The sequence below is a fragment of the Morone saxatilis genome, unplaced genomic scaffold, assembly GCF_004916995.1.
Source record: "Morone saxatilis isolate NCDOM2014 unplaced genomic scaffold, NCSU_SB_2.0 Contig14, whole genome shotgun sequence".
Taxonomy (NCBI): Eukaryota; Metazoa; Chordata; class Actinopteri; family Moronidae; genus Morone; species Morone saxatilis.
The window spans coordinates 13,326,026-13,347,291 of record NW_023339696.1 but is presented as its reverse complement, the minus strand read 5'-3'; the positions used below and the strand labels follow the sequence as shown (position 1 = coordinate 13,347,291).

General features: G+C 41.9%; 5 protein-coding genes across 6 annotated transcripts in view; 3 read left to right on the top strand and 2 right to left on the bottom strand.

The window, feature by feature from the left end:
• Positions 1-381: 381 nt before the first annotated feature.
• Positions 382-3,008, bottom strand: LOC118323005 (proton channel OTOP2-like). Its single transcript, XM_035654908.1, has 6 exons — positions 2,575-3,008; positions 2,328-2,464; positions 2,187-2,245; positions 1,802-1,944; positions 866-1,716; positions 382-775 (listed from the first exon to the last, which is right to left on the bottom strand). Exons 1-6 carry the CDS (start codon positions 2,996-2,998, stop codon positions 605-607), a joined length of 1,785 nt encoding a protein of 594 aa, XP_035510801.1. The 5' UTR covers positions 2,999-3,008; the 3' UTR covers positions 382-604.
• Positions 3,009-5,080: 2,072 nt separating this feature from the next.
• On the top strand, positions 5,081-13,648 carry ush1ga (Usher syndrome 1Ga (autosomal recessive)). Of its 2 annotated transcripts, XM_035654910.1 has the most exons (4): positions 5,083-5,571; positions 8,714-9,167; positions 11,326-12,125; positions 12,252-13,648. In XM_035654910.1, the coding sequence occupies exons 1-4, from the start codon at positions 5,408-5,410 to the stop codon at positions 12,253-12,255; spliced, it is 1,422 nt and encodes a 473-aa protein (XP_035510803.1). In that variant the 5' UTR covers positions 5,083-5,407; the 3' UTR covers positions 12,256-13,648. The 2 variants fall into 2 exon arrangements, with proteins under 2 accessions (XP_035510804.1, XP_035510803.1); XM_035654911.1 differs by lacking the exon at positions 12,252-13,648 and having other exon boundaries at positions 5,081-5,571; positions 11,326-12,129.
• A 710-nt stretch (positions 13,649-14,358) lies between these two features.
• On the top strand, positions 14,359-19,747 carry LOC118323006 (tripartite motif-containing protein 16-like). The gene is made up of 6 exons (XM_035654909.1): positions 14,359-14,889; positions 15,083-15,178; positions 15,287-15,520; positions 16,288-16,459; positions 16,939-17,013; positions 17,122-19,747. The coding sequence occupies exons 1-6, from the start codon at positions 14,485-14,487 to the stop codon at positions 17,655-17,657; spliced, it is 1,518 nt and encodes a 505-aa protein (XP_035510802.1). The 5' UTR covers positions 14,359-14,484; the 3' UTR covers positions 17,658-19,747.
• On the bottom strand, positions 18,368-20,974 carry amn (amnion associated transmembrane protein). The gene is given in 3 exon segments (XM_035655106.1): positions 18,368-19,866; positions 19,868-19,955; positions 20,908-20,974. Coding segments are annotated over 3 exon segments (1,638 nt in total). The 3' UTR covers positions 18,368-18,383.
• The window catches only part of LOC118323004 (proton channel OTOP2-like), a 4,111-nt gene continuing 3,347 nt past the window's right edge, over positions 20,503-21,266 (top strand). The window contains exon 1 of the mRNA XM_035654907.1: positions 20,503-21,025. Within this exon, the coding sequence (XP_035510800.1) occupies positions 20,973-21,025 (53 nt within the window). The 5' untranslated portion in view covers positions 20,503-20,972. The remainder of the gene's footprint in view (positions 21,026-21,266) is intronic.

Sequence of the window (21,266 nt, the reverse complement as noted above, 5' to 3'; positions counted from 1 at the left end):
ATTATTATTATATAATATACTTATAATTTCCTAAAGCCCAGATTGGAGAAAGAAAACATATAAATCAAGTATAGTAGTAGTAGTATAGTATAGTTTTGCTTAAAAAATAACTTGTCTATTGAATAATAAATCAGTTGACTAATGGTTTGAGCTCTAAATATTTGTTCACACTAACTAGTTTTAAAGTTGATGCTAGCTAGATGTAGCCTAGCTGTTTTTTACTAGCCTGTAGTTTTTGCATTGACTCAACTACTAAAACTGTGTCGTACTGTGTAGTACTAATTTAATAATAACAAGAACAAGAAGAACAAGAACAAGAAGAATTATATACACAATTAATCATTCTCTTTTGCTAAGCTCATTGCATTGCTTGCCTTTATTTTGTGCATACAGAGGCTTAAGCATAAAACAAGTCATACAAGATTAGCTGCTTTGTAACTCTTTAAAATAACGTTTTGAATACATTTACATTGTCACATAATTGTCAATATCTACCTCACAAGTATATGGAGAGACAACAAAGCATCATGAAAACAAACTACAATTTGTAAGAAAAAGGTTTATAATGTGAAAATAGATGTACACATCGTATGCTCTTGCAGCGCTATGAGGTCAGAAAAACCTCAAAGAGACTGGCGACTGCATGCATGCGGTAAAAGATGCCAAAAGGAAGTCCAATATTCACAATAGCAGCCCACATGTAGAATTTGTAGAACTCAGTTTCACTGTGGTGGTCAAACTGTGGGCGAGCGCCGAAGGCTGGCATGATCCACAGCTGTCAAAGAAAGAAACAAGGATACAGGTTAGAGTATTTGGTGAGCTTTAATACAGTAAATTTGAGAGCGTGAGGGAGAACGGTACTCACTATGATGTTGCCCAGCAGCAGAAAGGAACAGACCTCCTTCAACACCCGTCTCTTCCACAACAGTTTGTGTTTGTGCTCAACTGCCTGGCCGTACAGGCTGTCTACTGTGAATACTGGACTGGGCTTTGTGTCCATGTCTGATCCTTCAAGACTGCTCACTGATTTGGTTGGCTGCAGCACATATGGATTTGCTACCACGGTGACATCCGGTTGCACCTCGTGGAAGGGCTCCCGGTGTAGACCTTCAATGATGAAAAAGTTCTGCAGGCCAAGTTGGATCACCATCAGAATAGCCCAGGTCAGGTTGAGCCTGTTTAGGTGTCCTTTGGCTCCAGTTGCAACCATGGCTACAATAGTGAAATAGCTGATGATGAACTGTCCCAGTGAGGCTCCCACCAGCAGCCCTACGTCCAGGCTGCGTGTGGGGTTTTTGTCTGATACATGCTCTCTGTGGTCCACCTTGTAGATGGCACAGCCGATCACAGTGGACACAGACATCAGAGTCACTATAACTATATTCATGACAAAGTGCATCATCATTGCTCTGTCTTTCTTGTCATCATCGCTGTCTTCATTCTTCATTTCCATTTCATATACGATGAAGGTTGCCAGACCTGCCACCACTAAGAGGACTCCGGTCAAAGGGCCCAGAAATATATCTTTCAGATGGAATTTGATGTGGCGGTGACTGTGTTCATCTACAATTCTACCGACATTTTTCCACAAGACGTAGGCCATGGCAGAGGCGAACAGACTGTACTCGATGTTGAAGGGGTACAAGTAGTAGTAGGCCTCCTTGAACATGCTACATGACGTGTGGCTGCACTTGCACATATCGTCTCCATAAGCCACTGTAAGACATGACAGGGAAGTGTTAAGTTGTGATGTTTCATAGATCGCTATATCTACTTTGATTGCTTTATCTGCTTTAATTACCTTTATTGATGTAGATGCTTCGCCCAGACATTTTAGTAATGTTGCTCGGATTGTCGGGAATTTCTGTTTGGTGAAGGGACTCCTCAGTGACCGCGGTCATCCACAGGACTAGATTTGTAGAGAGGATGAGCATAAACCCACAGCTAAATACAAAGACAAGAGGGAAGCAACAGGAAATAAGGATCACAGGCAAAAAAACATAATGATCTGCTTGGGAATGCAACATGAAACATCAGTACTGTGGCAGCAGCAACTTTAGTATAAAAATACTTTTAGTTGTCAATTTCAAAGTTAAAGGAGAAGTAAGAATTCATACCATCAGGGAGCGGGTATGTTTACAGTGACAGTGAGTAAATAAAAAAAAGGAAATCCATCAATCACTTACCGTGAAATGTTCCTTTGTATCTGCACACAGTCCTTGGAGTGGAGGCACAAAAAGTATGTCTGCAAATTGATTTCACAGTTGTATTAATATTGTGCAATGATACAATATTGAATACATTTCTGATGTCTTTGCCATTTTTACCTGCACAATTATGAAAACAAGTTGCACCACAGGGAATGCAACCTTAACAGCAGAATCACAGTGGAGGTAGCCCACATAGCTGGCTATCTTGAAAATGTCCATGACAACACTGAGGAATCCGAATAGCACAAGTCCTCCTGAAGGAGCAAGAACATGCAGAACAGAAGAAAAGTCAGATTTTTTTAAATTGCTCTGTAAATAGAAAAAGAGTAATTCTAAAGCAAGTATATTTACAACATTTACTCACCCCTGAGCCATATTGGTCCAGCATGGCCATCCTTGTAATCAACAGCGTTTTCTTTCCTGGCCGTGTAGACGATGTAATAAACCATCCAGATAGAGGTGAGGAGAAGGAGGATGATGAGGAAAATCTGCAGGTCAGGGGTGCTGATGCTCACATTGTTGTAGGCACTGCCGCTGACCAGGGCACAGCCCAGGATCAGAATGTTGACACAAATGATCCCAGACAGCATCCATCCCCAGTTTCGACCCCGCTCCCTCACAAGTCCGCTGGAAGAGGTCTTCAGGTTGGGTTCACATGTGTTCCCCGCTTGACCCAGCGCACTGATGTTGGACAGGTGGGCCTCCTCTGTCTCCCTGTCTTTGGCCGTCATCCTACATGGTTCACAGGAATTGCCATCGTTCAAACAGTTGCCAGTGTTCAAACACATAGCTTTTCTCTCGCTAAAATCTATTCACAAATGAGTTGTTTGCTGCATCTGGTTCCATATGAGACATTACAGGTTTAACAGCTACACCCACTCTTCTGCTCCCTTTAAAGACAGATCCCGCCCTAGTGAAACTTTTCCATGGGCACCAGATCAGCGTAATTGTCACCCTGTTGGTGCTACACAAAAGAGCAGCTTCAAATCAACAATTGGGACTTAAATTCTCCTACAGCGCATTGAGTGAGAATCCACAAACATTTTTATATGGAATAGCTGTTCTATTTCTTGAGGAAAGTCATCTATCCCTCTCCCTCTCAGATAAAATCAGGAAAAACAACAGCACAGGCCAAACAGCCACTTAAAAATGCGAAAATAGCTTTACTGTAATATATTACCAAAGTTGAACTCATATGACAATCGGACAAAGCAGCAACCTGCCAAAAATGGAGAAACGGTTTCAGGATACCTGTAAGCCTACCTGATGTAGTGTGATCCTGGGAAGCGGTCTGAGCCATCATGGCTTTTATATCCCTTCAAAAACACAGCGGTTTACTGTACAAAGAGTCATAAATGTCATAAATCTGTTATGAACAACACCATATTATTACAAAACACGCCATGTTTTGCACAAAATAATCATGTAAAGTTCAAAAGATGTTTCCAGGAAAAACTTTTTCTCACGAGATCCAAAATACAAGAAACCAGTTCCTTTTTTGATCAGCAGCTATTTTTTTCAAATTATACAACACATTTTTAAGACCACTCATTTGTTGTAAAACTTTTGACAGCATGCACAAAATAAATGTAATTATAATAATAAACAACACAACTGCCTGTGAAATGAATTATCCAAACTTTTTTTTTATAAATCATTGTATTTATTAAAGGCTGTGTTGTCTTTGTCTTGTTCAACTTGATCCCGTTTTTTTTTTTGCAGCAGCTGACCACACGCAGCTACGCCTCACAATCTAAACATCATCACAATTCTCTGAATAGGCGTAGCATGCACTACTTGCCTATCTTTTTGACTTAATGCTTGGAGGGAATACCATCAGCTTTTAAATTATATTCCTTGCTTAGTGAAGAGATGTGTGTCTGTAACTTGTCTCTGCAAAATGCCTGAAGGTGTAGTACATGAAAAGCTTGGCCACTATCTGTGCCTATTGTTATGGAAGTTTCAATTGGGTAGAGTGTCTGAGAACTTCAGTCTCTGAGTCGCAGTTGCAAATATTCTTATTTTAGATCAGTACTTAAGCTAATTTATAGCCTTTTCATCAGGGTGTGGCTGAGAGCAGAGGTACTTTTTTCATGGAAAACTTCACGGCACTCATTAAATCTGTCTTTGTCTGCAGTCATGTTTCTTAATAGCCTACATCCTACCAACAACGAAAAGCTGAAAGTGAGAACAATGGTCTATTCATAAGAACATGGAAAAACAATGACAAGAGTGACTAATTATTTCCCTGTCTGTCAGTTGTAATGTGACATCAATAATACTTGTATTCTCGAATGTCTATACTCATCATTTCCTGCTAAAGATCATACAGCCATCCAACTTGTAGTGCAGTGGGTGATTTGTATGTGATGAATGTGTTTGACAGAATAAAGGAAAAGCTGCAAAAATGTTTTCAGATTTAATAACATAAAGATAGCCTATCAATATTGGACAGGGTCAGCTTAACTGAGGTTGCGTGAGTTGCTTTTGGTCTCTTGCAGCGCCTGCAGCCATAAAGGGTAGATGACATGCATGATTAAACTACACTCAGTTGGCAGTTTATTAGGTACACCTTGCTAAAACTGGTGCAGTCTAATACATCAATCCTGCAATAAAACCTACCTTCATGAAGGTTATAATGTTCAGTCTTTGTTCAAACTGTTCTAGGGAGGAGTTATGGGGATTCACTGCAGCATTGTATCAGATTGAAATACTTTTTAGCAGGGTGTACCTAATAAACTGGCAACTGGAGTGTGTCTTTTTAAAGTCCTTACCGAGAGCCCTAGACTCATCAGGTGGGGGGATCCACAATGTCAAAGTCACACACATTATTAAATAAAAGTACCTGCTCAGTTTTTTACATTCAGATATGGGACTTGGGGTTTGTCTAATTTCAAGGGGGTTTGTTGTTTGGAGACCAGAGCAAGGTCCCCGGTCTGTGTTGGACCACCTCGGCCACCGGGAGCACTGTTACCCACACGTTGCCCATCGTGGCGTCCCTGGATACCACTGACGCGCTCTGCCTGTCGCTCCTCGCTGATCAGGGGCGACTGGCTGTGGGGGGACGGCGGCGTAAAATTGTCAGTCCGTCTTGCTCCCGCTGCATCGCCGCTTGACGACGATGATGGTGGTGGTGGTGGTGTCGGTGGTGTTGCTGAAACGGAATGGAGTCGAGCAGGGTGTTTTAATTCTGCACCATGAATGACAGGTACCACAAGGCGGCCCGGGACGGCTACCTGGACCTGCTGAAGGAGGCGACTCGGAAGGATCTCAATGCTCCGGATGAGGATGGCATGACACCGACGTTATGGGCTGCTTATCACGGCAACCTGGAGGCTCTGCGGCTGATCGTGTCGAGAGGGTGGGTAGAAAACACTGGCTGTAATATGACTTATTAGGGAGTGTGCGCAATACTGCCATGCAATTCCCTCAAATATTTTTCTTTGGTCAGAAAAACATTTTTAGAGCAAAAGTGAACTGTTTTACCAGTCTCCCTGTTATACCAAAGCCCTGTCAATGTCATAATAAGGCAATCATCACATTGCCAAAGAAAGAAATTAGAAGTAATAAAATAATATTTAAATATTTGAACTACTTAAAGGCATTTTTTGCAGTTGAACCACACTAGCCCAGTTACTTAAGTAACAATACACCACTAACAATGTAGGTCAGCCTGTAGGCTACAGGGTGCAGTATTTGAGTTTTGATATACCCAGACATCAGGCCCTCCTGAGACTTTGCTCCTGGCTAAGAGCACTTTTAACCAAATTACCTTTTTTGTTGCCATTTAGTTCCCTACTAATCCCCATGTTGGATTGATACTGAAATATTTCTGTAAAAAATAAGCCCACATGATGTGCAGCCCAATATGCACCCATATCCACCTTTTTTATTATTTGCACAATATATTTTACATATTTGGACCACATGAAGCTTTGTGAGCTAAATTCATTAGGTTTTGGACTGATTAAACATTCACTAAAGTTTTTTTTTTTTAACTTTGAAACTTAAATAGCATCATCTGAAAGCCACACACCATAAAACTGTCATTTTCAAAGCCAGATGAGACTCATTTAACATGATGGCACTGTTCAGCTGATAACAGGGGCACCTCTTCTGAAAGCACCTATACATGTGAAGAGTTGGAGTTGGCCCCTAAAAAAGATTTCAAAGACGTATTGTACAATTCCTAAATCATGAACCGTTATGTAAAAGGAAGCAATTATTGTATTTTTCTGATAGTTTGTTAGTTCATTACCTAATTCATTACCGTTTTCATTATATTATCGCAGGAAAAGGAACATTATTTCTCTAATTAACAGTAGCTAGTATCATTTTAGGAGGCTGCAGTGTGGTATAAATGCTGTTCTTTCTTCTGCAAAGTGAACAAATGTGATTGGTATTCATGGACAGCTGGGACAGGGACACACGCAACAACCCATTCTTCATGTTTTCTGGCTGACCTGGTTTGCTTGTCAGCCAGAAAAATGGGCCCATTATGAATCTGCTCAATTGAGTAAAGTTTGTCAGATACTTGCTGTAAAAGCGAGACAGCACCATTCATCAGTGTTTAGTTAATGGAATGCAGAATTGAGGAAATGTTGAATGCCTTCCAGTCCTACATGTTAATACTACGTTCACTATTTCCCACAGAATAAGTTCAAACAGTGCTCTGGAGGCATTCAGCTGCCAAGGACATAGTATTCCTCTATTAATAGCAGAAAATATAAACTCCTGATTGACAGTGAGATAGTAAAATTAAACATAAATAAACAAACAATAGCTGCCATAATGTTTCACAGAGGCACCAAAGTCGTGAGACCCGGGGATATAATGAATAGAAGTTTAATAGATGCTTGACAATTTCATGGGAAAGATACCATGCAGTGCTATATTTGGCAAGTATATTGCACAGGACGGCCTGCAGTAACATCAAGCTGTCATAGGAGGTGAAGACGTAAATAGCCCATAATGTGATAAAGAACAGGGGAGGGATAAGTGGGCAGACCTATCACCGCTGCGGTCTGCATTTTACTGGGACAGACATAAATTATGACAGATAAAGCTATCATGTTAGATGTTCTCTGTACACCAAACATATTATATAATCTGAAAGTGATAAATATTTCATCTCAAAATAAAAACTGAACGTAGCTAATTGCTATCTTCTGACATTCATTTATAACATTGTACATAATTCCTTTGTCTGATTATTGTTTTATTGTTGCTTTCTGGGCTGTTTGCCACATACCGTCCATCATGCACACTGATGACAACCCATTCCCTTATATTTGAACTCTAGGAACCCTTGATCCTTTTTCTTTCTGACAGTTTAAACCTAATCCTGTCCAGACAAAAAGAGACAGGGGGCTGAAATCAGAGTGCGACTTTGCTAATCGCTGCCCAGGTTGGGTCTGGCAGATCTGACACACATTCCCTGAGAAAACCCTACAACGCATTCCATCAATTATACATTTGCACTTCGACAGCGGCTTCACATCCATCGTATCAAATATCTGGCAGTCTGTACGTGGCTACATTGGAAGACACAAGACAAGACACAAGACAGTTCAGTAAGCATGTCAATTTTGGGGGGTGTGACATCGAGCAGAGTGCTCTAAACTGAAGAAAAATAAATGCAGGAACTTTAAGTTGAAATTGTATAACCCACATTTAGCTGTGGTGGCTACAAACAAGCTGTATATAATGAATAAATCCTGTTTTCCTTTTGACATTATCAATTATCTTTAAGATTCTTAAAGTACTAGTTTGAACAAAATTTTAATAATGAACCAGATTTGCATACCAGGCTCATGACAGGAGAGAAAAGTAAGAAAGCTTCATACACATCTGTCCTCCACATCCTCCAAGCAGCTGTAATACTGTATGTTCTGACTTGAGGAATTCAGTGTGACATCACCAGCCATGCACAATGGTGCTTTTTGAGCTAGGCGCTACCTATTCGGCCTCCCCTGAAACTGGATACAGGTAGTGTAGCAGTGGTGCTGGCAAGCCTGTGGTCATATTACAAACCAACAGCAACAGTGCAGTACACACAGAGGTAACCCTAAGGTCGTGGACTGTCAGCCAAGGGTAAATGTTGCTTATGTTATTAGTTATGGCCCTTGCATGATAGTAAATCATCATCCGCATCATTTTAATCGAAACATCCTATTTGCCAGTTGGTCAAAGCCTTTAAAAAATGTGTGGCTTACAGAAGATCCATGGTTGGTTTTCTGAAAGAGCAATTTGGTGTTTAGACTGTAAATTATTAAATAAGGCCCCATTAACAACACACGGATGGGAGGTCAGTGCTGAAAACATAATCACAAAATCACATGCTTACTCATGAGTGAGTCATCTAAATGCAAGACCAAGGAGGCAACCTGTATCCATAATCTTTCTACCAGTCTGAACAAAGAATAAAAATATTAATTTAGTAAATCTGATACAAGAACTCTGAGTATAAAGGTTTTATTTAACATCTTTATTATGACCCGCAGAGGAAACCCTGACAAGTGTGACATATGGGGGAACACGCCGCTCCACCTGGCAGCTGCCAATGGTCACCACAACTGCCTTTTCTTCCTGGTGTCTTTCGGTGCCAACATATGGTGCCTGGACAACGACTACCACACCCCGTTGGACATGGCTGCCACAAAGAATCACATGGATTGCGTCCGCTACCTGGATTCAATCGCTGCCAAGCAGACAAACCTAAACCCCAAACTGGTCAGCAAGCTGAAGGACCGGGCATTTCGCGATGCTGAGCGGCGTATCAAAGAATGTGTGAAGATGCAGAAGAAACACCACAAACGTATGGAGAGGAAGTTTCATAAGGATGCTTCTGAGGCTTCTGCATCAGACGTCATGAGTTTCTCCAGTTACACCAGCAGCTCTCTTAGCCACAAGCTGCGCAACCTAAATGCAGCCACCGTCAGTGTGCCATATTCTCAGGTCAGGAGTTTTGATTTGTCTATTTTTAAAGTTTGTTTGTGTTTTGCATTTTTGCATGGTTCCATAGATTGAAGATTGGTTGTGAAGTTATTACAATTCATCTTCTGGGTTCAATGAATTTTCTGTCCCAAATTTGGTGGCAATTAGAGTTGTTCCGATTCCGATACCAGTATCGTAAATTGCTCCGATACCTATGGGCTGATATTTGTGTGGTGTCACAGAAACTGAATTTTGAATCATTTAGAGCTTGAATCTTGAATTGTCCAACTTGAATAATTGCATTAAAAACCCTGAATTCTGAATTGCACTAATTCTGAATTTGTATTGTTTCAACTTGAATAACTGTATTAGCAAACTGAATCCTGAATAGCATAATTGAATTTGATTTATTAGTTTGAAAGTGAATTTCGAACCCTCTACTTTTTCCTGTACTTTCAATTCAGATCCTCCTTAAATTCCAAATTCAGATTCTAAATTCAAATTAGGTTGCTCCAATTCAAATGTCAGATCTTAAATTCAAATTCAGGTAGCTCCCCAATTCAAATTCGGTTCCTCTCAACTGCAAACTTTCAACCACAAAATACATTTTAAGGTCACAAGACGGGTCAAACCCTTGAGGAAGAAGCAATCGAGTGCAGAGTAAAGCCTGCAGCCCAGCAGAGGGCGACTTCACTGGATAGACAGAAAGCCTAATCTCCATCAGAGAATAATGCAAAAATAGAGTTTCCCACCTGGACTGTTACCTCCGGCGCCGGCGGGCGCCGGCGGCCCGCGGGCACCCCGCGCGGCGCCGGCCCGGGGCCCGCGCGGCGGCGCGCGCCCCGCCCGCGCCGCGGCCGCCCCGACGCCGCCCCCGCGCCGCCGCGGCGCCCCGGCGGCGGGCCTATTACACACACCTTTCCTTCACTGAGTTTTTGATCTTCAATCGACAGTTTTAGTTTTCTCCACACAGCATGATGTATTTAACACGGTGTCAAAATTCGATCTCATTTAGAGGAAACTCAGACGATAAAGCAGTTTATGCTCTTAGGACGCTAGCCGTTGTATGCAAGTCTGTGGCCGACTGTCAATCAAGCTAGAGTGACGCTCATATCTACTGCACCTGTAAATTTGAGCCCCGACATTACGGCAAAAATTATTAGCAGTCGGTGTTAATATTTTCAGGTTATACATTCTTGTTTTAAGGCGCATGTTTTGCGTCTAGGCAAAATAGGCGTCCTGATTGGCAGAGGGTTAGCTCCTAGTATCGGCAGCTCACAGTCATTTGTTTGCAGGTTGAGATGCAGCGATTTTTCTGAGATACCACGGCACTTTTCGCCGTTCTTATCATGGTATTTCAGTGGCAATCTAGGATCGCGAGGCAGCCTGGCCAGCTGTAGGCGGGCTTGCGCGGTTCACCGTAAGCATGGCGATGGCACATATCGGCCGATTCTGGGGTATAGACAGGTAGGGCACAACAAGGGGTTTTTTTTCTTTTTCTTCTTTTTTGTGTCGAAAATCACCCAGTAGCTCATATAGCCTACTAACAAACCCATGATACAACGCGCAAAGCAGGTCGTACTGTAGAGAAAGATCCGACTGCAACTGCAGCTGTTTGTAGATCTGCTAGTGAGATACGACATTTATCAAACTGTTAGACACTTGCGCGCCGTACAGTGCGGCATGAAAAATTGAATTTGCTGTATTTATGTCATGTTTTACAAAGGGGTTTAGCCTGAAGGCCAGGCGCGTCACCAAATGATAATCATATCAGGCCAGTCATAGCAGGCCGCTAGCATGATAATTTTTTTTTTTTATCAACTCGTCTCTAACATACTGGTATCCCACCGGATCGGTACTCGGTATCAGCCGATACCCACAGCACATATCGGAATCGGTATCGGGAGGGAAAAAATGGTATCGGAACATTTCTAATGGCAATCCATCCAGTAGTTATTGAGATATTTCAGTGTGGATCAACTGAATATTGCCATCCCAAGCCTGCTAGCATGGCTAAAGGTTTTACAGTGACATGAACAGAAACCTGTGTCTAAGTGAAAAGTATAAAAAAATACATTTTTTTACAGCTTTTTAAAAAATGGTCACTAGTAGTGTTTGGAAAATCTAATCCCTTCATTTGTGATTGTGTCTAATTGCTGTATTATTCATGTCACGTTAGGCTACTCTCCATGCCACAAACCGAGGGAAGACAAAGATTCAGAAGAAGCTGGAGAAGAGGAAACAAGGAGATGGGACCTTTAAAATCTACGAGGATGGGAGGAAGAGTGTTCGCTCCCTCTCTGGACTTCAGCTGGGCAACGATGTCATGTTTGTCAAACAGGGGACTTATGTCAACCCCAAGGACCACCGTGGCCGCCGCAATGTTCGTGACATGTTCCCCAGAGACAATTACGATGCCATTTCACGTGCCATGAGCGAGCCGGACCTCCATGGGCCTGATGTGGACTATTCTGAGATCAGCACTGACTCAGGACATGACTCCTTGTTCAACCGGCCTGGTCTGGGCACCATGGTCTTTAGGAGGAACTATGTGAGTGGGGGGATGTTTGACCTCGGCAGTCGAGATGAGGCCAGTGTGGGCCGGTCAGGCAATAATGTGCGTTTACGCAGCAGGTTGCAGCAGTACCCGAGTCTAGATGAAGACAGCATCGGCAGTGCACGGAGCCTGCAGGAGAGGAATGTGGAGGAGCTGCCCTGGGAGGAAGTTGAATTAGGGCTGGACGACGACGATGAGCCTGACACGAGGCCTCTGGAGGTCTTCCTCGCTACGCAGAGCATGAGCGAGTTTTTCTCTATCTTCAAGAGGGAGAAGATCGACCTTGAAGCACTTTTGCTGTGTTCTGATCATGACCTTAAGAGTATCCATATCCCCTTAGGACCGAGGAAAAAGATCTTAGATGCCTGTAAGAGACGGCTGGAGACCATAGAGGACCCAGACTGCATTGAGGACACAGAACTGTGAGTAATGGCCTTTTTCAGATATACAGGAATGTATTTGGGCATATTGTTTGGTATTTCACTCCAGCGCAGATCCTCTTCAGTTGCAAACATAGTATCTTCTCTTGTCTTTATTCTGTACTGCAGATAATAAAAGTTGTTGTGGACGGTCCTCCTGCTGTGTGCTCATCCAGCCTTAAAGGTCAGTGGAGCATTGTGGAGTGAATGTCACGTATGGACAGGGGGGATTTAATGATTTACCTCTCCTGGTGCCTCAGTGGTAACAAAGCAGAAAGGACACTGTCAAGATGAATATGTCAAGCAAGAAGAGACGAGTGTGAGATAAATTCTTAACAGGATTCTTTTACAGTGTCTTGTTAACCTCTGGAGGATCTTTGAAAATATCTCTGTATGTTGGTTGGAGTCTCCTGCGCTGCATGGTTTAACAAACTGAAAGACAATTATCAGAGTGCAGTGTTGTGCAGTGTCATTGTATGCCTTGTGGCAGATCTGACAGAGAGTCGATTGTGGGGTCTGTGTCCCCTGAACGTGTTTGCCCCTGTGGGGTCAATCCTACCACCCTAATGTGCCTGCATTGCTCGTGCCTGTGCATTTGCTTAAAAGTGTCTTTTGTCGTAAATAACTTTGACATGAACTTAATTGAAACTTTATTATTAACTAGTTCAATTGCAACATTTTGAGCAACATTTTCACCCAGAGCCACTGAACTGTTTCCTAACTCATATTTCATCTTGGTGCATGTTTACATACAGCAAGCCATGTCAGTCCAAGTGTGGCTCACTGGCAATGCAGGCCAATGGTTCACTGAGTTTACTGTTCTGATTTACTGTAGTATTGTAAACTATGTGAAAACACAGTATCTTTAGATTATTTTATGATGCACAATATAATATGTTGTAGCTCTAGGAGCACACTAGGAGATAATACGCTTTGTATATCATATACTCTTGACAGTATGACAGTCTTCCAACTGTTTGTACATTGAGTCGTTTTTTTTTAGTAATGTACAGTTGCACAGGCACATACGTTGATGTTTATTATGTGAACTTTGTAACATTTTAGGTGGATTTTAGATAAAAAAAATACAAAGTTTTTTAATGCTGTAAATTACATAACTGATGTATCCATGTGCCTTTATAAATCATGACACTGAGGGCATGTTGTCATATTTTTAAGAGAAGTTTACATTATTATTCACGTATGATGAAATTTCTTCAACTTAATATTTTTAAAATAAAAGGGGATTTAGTCATTTCCACCGGAATTACATACATGTAAAGGTGTGTGCAGAAGGCTTTGAAACAACATTTAGACTATAATTAAACAATTAAATATCAAATTAAATGTGTTTTTTAAGAAACACTATAGCTATAGTTAAACATTTATGGGAAAATCCACCCCCAGTATTTTTAAAGCTCCAATTTAAAGTAAATTAACTCACTCATTAGTGTACCACACATCTAAATTAATTGAGTTATTACAGTATTTATGCATAGTGTAACTAATATGCACTGTTGGTGTATCATGTTTTGTTATACAATTTTTACAGATCAATGAATATCCTGTCTCAGTCATTACCTGCTTACAAAGACACAATTTCTGCCAACAAGACCTTGGTGTGTGTATGTGTGTCTGTATGTATGTGAGACAGCAGCAGAGAGCGGAAAATACTTGTTTTGCCATCTTCAGCAATTGTGATAATCCTCACAAAACACAAGTGTCATTCTTTCCCCTGTACAGCATGACATGAAGTCAGGAAGTTGTGCTGTAGATAAGTGCAGATGGAAGCTCCATGCCTCTTACATAACGTTGTTATCAGAAGGAAACACTGTCACTTTCCCACACGGGCAGCACCACACAGCATCCACAAGCTATACTGATGATACTTTACATAGAAGATACTGTTTTTATTAATTAATTTGCCCTATTGATGACAGGACCCAGAAAAAACTGTTTTCTTATTACTATTATAGTTGAAACCTTTAAACCCAACCTTGCCAGAGAATGTCAGTAAACAAGCCAGGTCATTAACTCAGAAAGAATGAAAAGGAGGATGTTCATTGGCCTCCCTGGCTTGATCATAATACACTCGTCATTTCCTCCCCTCATCTGTGTAATCTGTTGAATCTTAAGCTTTGTGAGGTTGGAAACAGAGCAAAGATAAACAGGGGAGGGGTGAAAAATGAGAATTCTACGACAGGCTGAGAACAAAATGCCATAGGCGTGGTTTTCAATTCTTTCCTTATCCACTCCGAGGGTCTCAGAAACGGCAACCATACGGTAAGTGCGCAGTAGGCTTTCTGACTGCCTAAACTTAAGCCAAATCAGGTTTAAGGTGACTACGGGAATACTCTCAAACATGGCAACTCTCAGCAGTAACAATGAGGAGAATTTGAAGGAAAATCAACACAACACAGACGTAAATGAGGAACTGAGTGATCCTTCCATCGGCATGCTGCTCCCACAAGATGTGTTATGTGACTCCTGCATGGACAGCCCCAGCAAGGCCCTAAAATCCTGCCTGACCTGCCTTGTTTCTTACTGCGAGGCCCATCTCAGACCCCATCTGGAGAACACCAAATTTCAAAACCACCGTCTGGTGGATCCCCTCCATGACATCGACTGTCGGACCTGCGAGGTTCATCAACTTCCTCTCGAACGCTTCTGTCTGATGGACGGCTGCTGTGTGTGTCTGGATTGTGAGAACCAGGAGCATGAAGGGCACATGACTGCGTCCGTTGGGGAGGCATGCACACAGATTGAGGTCTTAACACAGCACAATACATAGTACAATTTATTCAAAAGAGCATTTAATATTATGAAATTAATTTCTGTTTTGGCTATTTTTATAGCTTTAGACTATTTCCCTTTATTATCTTAAAAGGGCAAATTAACTTAGATTTTTGTAAACCTGATGCAGCATCTGTTGCAGCTGTGTTTGTTGTGACCGTTTGTAGGCAGAGTTGCAGAAGAAGCAAGAAGAGATCAGTCAGAGTGCCTCAGCAGCTGAGAAAGCTATTGGAAAGCTACAGAGCAACAATGATTTAATTAAGGTATGTTACATAGGCAAGTATTATACCATAACAATTTTTTGTACATTCATTTAATGCATAACAGTCCAAACATTCTGATTTCATTACGCATATTTTCTCTTTCCTCAGTCTTCAGTGCAGGAGGTTTGTGTTATCGTTGAACAGCAGTTTGCCAGGCTGCAGACAGCCGTTGAGGAGGCCAGAAAAGGGGCGGCGGAGGTGCTGGAGGGAGAACAGAGACAGGCCCTGAAACAGGCAGAGGGCATCCAGGCACATCTGGAGCAGAGGAGAACAGAGCTGATGAAAACTTTGGCTCATATGAACAAACTGTCCAGGAGCAAGTCTGATGTTGACTTCTTGCAGGTACAAAATATATGAAATTTATAAGATAATGCTAAATAAGTAGAGCTATTACCCAGGTGTGCATTCATTTTGATCAGATGTCTCATGTGATCTGGGATTAGAACAGGATGTTCTCTGAGGCAAAGTTTATTTTGGATGCCACAGTGTGTTGACAGTGCACACACGGCAGGCATTAAGGCATTTCATTGTAAAGTTCTGGATCAGAGAAGAGAAGTTGCATGTTATTTCGTCATCCTGATACTCAACGTGTCACCCCACAAAAATTGCAACAGAAACATCCTCAGAAATCCAAGTGGTGCAAAATACTGCAATGCATGTCTTCTTGTTTGATGTCAACACCAAGGGTTCAGTATTGTCCAAAATCCACCAGAAACTGTGTTTTTACATGAGACAATAAGTTGGATGCAGCAGTACTATGCATGTGCATAATCAATTTCTTAACCCTTAGATTCATATGTGGCCCTGTGGGTTTGTTTTCTTGCAATATCTTTGTAAGCTAAAAGTTTTAATCATGTCAACTTCCAGGTATTCCTCGAAAAATGTTTTTCGATGTCAAACCATTTACATTTTTAATTTACCTTTTATACTTTTTAAGAAAATGTAGTAAGTAGATATATCATATGAACCTTTGATTCACACATTACAACTGTAACTGTCACACAGGAAGATCACAGCAAGATTTGATATATGCAAGTATTATCTCAATTTTCTACCTCAGAAAATATTTGATGTCATCAAGTTAATATATTTTGTTTTGATTGTTTCAGGAGTACTCAGAGTGGAAGAAAGGTGTGGCGGATGTATGTCTGCCTACTGTGTACATCAACCGTATGGATCATCTAACCTCTTATGTCCAAGTAGTGACTGATGCTACACAAGAGCTGTGTGACCTGATCCTCTCCTCCTACAGGGAAAAACTGAACTTGATCTGGACAAGTGGTGGGTGTGGTTTCTTATGGAGAAAATATTCTAAATATTTAAACAGATATTAGATGGATTTCCACAAATTCATGGTTCCCAGACAAATGTGCCCCCCTGACCGTTTCTCTAGTGCCACCATGTGATTCACATGTGTGCTTTTATGAAACAATTTATCACAACAACTATTGGACAAATTGTTATGATTTTTGCATTATGACCACTAATAACAATTCAATGGTAATTTTGTGCTAATAAGCAAATGTTAGCATGCTAACACGCTAAAATGGGGACCATAGCAAATATCATACTTGCCGGACATCATCATCTTAGCAGTGTTATTGTGAGCATGTTAGCACTGCTGTTACAGCCTTACAAAGCCACTAGCTATAGCCTTGTTATTCTTGTTATGTTTCATTGCTCAGCTCCATTTTTTTAAACCTCTCTATTTATCAAAATGTCAGCATATTGTATAAATCCTCATGTCTATTAAAAACTAGGTACTAAATCCCCGATGTCAGAATCTCAAGCTTCACCCCTGCCTGTTCCTGAGACGCGAGAGGACTTTTTGAAATGTAAATACGCTTTTCAATATATGATGTTCTGTGTTTTCTGTTTGCCGAATCGCACCTGTTCATCTGGCTTATGAACGATTCACAAATAGTATTTCCCCTGTATTGTAGACACAAGGAGTTTGACCTTTGACCCAGACACCACCCATCATTTCCTACGTGTAATGGAGGACAACAGAAAGCTGACCAACACCAGCCCCTGGCAGCACAGCTACCCAGACCACCCAAGTCGCTTTGAATATTGGCGCCAGGCAATGACCTCGGATAGCCTTTACCTGGGGAGGCACTATATTGAAGCCGAGCTGAGTGGGGAAGGTGCACATGTAGGACTCACGTACAAGAGTATCGACCGTAAGGGGGAGCAGAGCACCAGCTGCATCAATGGGAACGACTTTTCCTGGTGCGTGGGAAGGAACAGCCGAGGTTTCTTTGCCTGGCACGCTGGTGTGGAGGTGCCCTTGGAGGTCACTGACATCACAAGAGTTGGCTTGTATGTTGACTTTCACCGAAGCTCTGTGTCTTTTTATGATGTCACCGGCCCTATGAGGCTGCTCCACAAGTACACTGCTGATTTCATAGAGCCCTTATATGTTACAGCCTGGCTGTCAAAGAAGGACAATGTAGTTTCTCTGGTTGATGCAAAATGATGCCTCTTCCCATGTTTTACCAACAAACCTGTCTTCACTGTGCGCTTGTAAAAGAAAAAACAGTGCATTATAAATGTTTATGGAGGTTACATAACAAGGTGCAGAAAGTTACGGTACATATGAAGGAATTTTTTTTTCCACATACACACATTGAAGGATAAATTTACTACCATCTAGTGGTAACTGTGCAGCATGGACGTAAGAAACCCGTGCAGCAGTAGGTGTGTTTGGAATTTACTGCAGCTTTATTGCAACTTCACTGCTCTTGAATGTGATATGAATGAAGAAAAAAAGTACACAAATGTCTTCCAATGAGTATTTATTTCTCTTACAAGTGCATTTTGTTATGGCGCCTGGTTAGCTCAGTCGGTAGAGCTGGCGACCCATGTACTGAGGCTGAGTCCTTGCTGCAGCGCCAGGGTTCGAATCTGACCTGCGGCCCTTTGCTGTGTGTCATCCCTCTCTCTGTCCCCCTTTCCTGTCTATCTCCAGCTGTCCTCTCAAATAAAGGCATAAAAGCCGAAAAAAATATACTTAAAAAAAAACAAAAAACAAGTGCATTTTGTTATTAAAAGCTTCAGTGTCTGTCAGAACTTATTTATTTACGTAGCTGAATTATAAAGCTATAAAAGGATTTACTGTTTAGTACAGGTCTGTAAAATCATCAGTTTAATACAAAGGTACATTGGAAATTATTAACATACCTTAAGTTCACTGCAGTCAACTTCATGCATTAAAATCAGTTTCATTCTCGTCATAAACTGGATTTATGAAGTGTACACCTGTCTGAGTCAGGGAGATTGAATTATTTGTTTCAGTTGCATACAGACCAGGAACTTCAGGCATCAAGCTGGGCTTGTCGAACATTGGATTATCATAGCCATGGTCAAGTGGACCACCAAGCTCTCCAACATCACTGTGTCTCTTCAAGCTGCTCAGAGACGGCAGCGGAGGCAGTGATGGCATTTGAACAACCCCCTTTTGAATCAAGAGAACCATGATGATAATGAACGCAATAATAATTAAAACACCAAACACAACTCCAACCACCATCCCAGCACTGCCTCCAGACTGACCACTGCTGCTCCCAGAGGAGGCTTGAAATTCAGCCCCAGTGATCCCTAAGGTAGAGCCATGAGATCGGGCATCCTTCACAATGTCCCGGGCCAGACCTTCTGACTGTTTTCCCTTCTCTCCATCCAGGATAACCACCTGGATCTCAGGTGAGGTACCAAAAGGGATGATCCCCATGAAACGCTGTGACTTGAAGACTTTAGACATGCCCAGCTGAATGGATTTGTATTTTGGCAGGACAAGAAATAGGTGATGGATTCGTTGCCTGTAAGATTGCAGGTTAAAAGCAGCAGCATAATGGATAGTGGCAATTGCACCACAAACATCACAGCAGTGTCCTACCGGGAGGAGAGGCTTTTTACAGCTCAGAGAGGCACATTTTACAGTGCCACAGATCCGCTGATGGTTTACAGAATTCCCACAGTCACAGCCAGAAGGATCCCCACAGCCTGGTTTCCCAACAGTGACGGCAGAGGATCCGTGAAACTGCAGCTGGCCCGAGTGTGAGCTGACATACTGGGAGAACTCAGGCTGGCTATCAAACATCTTCCCCAGCACAGACACAGATTTGACAGGAATGCTAGACTGACTGGAGCTGGTGTCCACCCTGAAAGAGGAGCGGGCTTTAAAAACCACATCATCATACTGGCACGGGACGCTCTCCTCATGGACTGAGAACAGGAAGTTTCCACGCTGCAGGTCATCGAGAGCTGCAGCCGCCTGCCACAGAGCTGGGTTGAACCACTGAAGAGACTCTGAATCTTTGAACTGGGTTGTGACACCTGCTCCACATCCTGGATCTTGTCCGGCCACGACATAAAATCCAGCTCCTGAATTCAGGATGAACTCTCCATCAACTGGCAGCTTCATCTCCTGCACAGCATGCGTGGTCTCCACAAACACAGACACTTTTCTCTGGGCTGAAAACTCGACTATGTCATTGCCACACGGAACTTCTTTTTTGTCCCAGTTGGTCTTATTCTCATAGTTGGTGTCAGGAATCCACTGCTTGTACAGGGCATTCGCTGCCCCAACAAGACAGAAGAGAAGGAGCACGTCTGATGTTTTCAGCATCCTGAATGATTGTGATGGACTGAGAGAGCATCAGGCGAACTTTGTTTCCAACCTTGTGACAAACACGAGTGCACACAGCTACCCAGTAAAGTTGATGAGCTCTGAACCACATCAACCCGCACAAGCAGGTGATCTGTAAAAGATTTACATCTGTAATAGCAGAGCTGGTTCAAGTTTTATTATTTTATGATTTTCCCTCTTTTTTTAGTTTGTCAAATTTCTATGAACTTTCTAAAGTTCAGTATTCATCCGGTGCGTTTTCTTCCATTCTCCTGTGTTTTATAGCCATCGTGAAATGACAGAGATCACTTCAAATACTGAAGTGTAAAGTCATCTAAGTAAATTATGATATTCACAGATTCGTAAAATTTCAAGGACATTTTCTTAAAAGGACAACTTTTGGACATACTTTAAGCTCCTTTTTGCCCCGCAGGCACTTTGGCGTCAGCCTGGAAAATTTGCTGAGGTTTTCAATATGAACTGTTATATATCTAAACTAATGGTTAAAATCTCAAACTATTATTTAAATTTGTACAGTGACAAACAGATGCTTAAAAGGAAGAAAATGTCATAAAATATGAAATTCTAATTAAGATTATGACCACTGTATGCCACAAAAGCACATGTATTGAAATTATTTATTGGATTTCTAAGATGCCAGTTTTACTCGGAAAAAGATTTCCAAGTAAAAAGTAATCCTGCTTCTTGGAACACGCAGGGCTACAACAAATACACACACGCCCTGGTCGAACCTGAATTTCCCCCCGAGGCAACTCATCGCAGGCCGCGGTTGCATCCTGTTAGAGATAATGTTGCCCACATAAAATAACAATAAAATGGGGTGGCCAAATTTTGGGAACTGACTTGATCGGAGCTGCCCCTGAAAACGTATTGTAGAGGGGGGGCTGTCGGTGCGGGGCGAGAAGGAATCAGCTGAAACTAATTACACCTGTTTGTATTTATTTACCCCACCTGGTGCGTTGCGCCAGCTCTCTGTGCAATCTGACCTGCAGGGGAGGGAAGCTGCGCTACTCGTTTTCACTGTGTATTTCGTTTGACCTCCGTATGCATTTCATCTTTGACACGATATAGACTGGCCCACGTGTCCTCGGAGCTGGCACTGGCCTTTTTGTGTGGCGTGTCGTCTCCGTTTTGGTCGGAGGGATCATGAAAACTGTTGTTCAACAGATGTTACGGACCTGCAACAAACTTTTCTCTGGGTAAATCTGTGGTGATGCATTTTCAATTTTAGTCACTATTTTATTTATTTTTTTTAAGACAACTGTGCAGCACTATTATTGAGGCCTATGGGCGTTTGTAATTTCAGTGGAAATCTTTGGGAGCTGGGGTTAGCCTCAGTGGATAAATAGTGCAATATCAAAAATGTCCTTTTTAAATAAACTATAAATTCAATATGTTAGCAGTCTAAAAACAGCTTTTGCTTGCTTTAAGATGCATTCC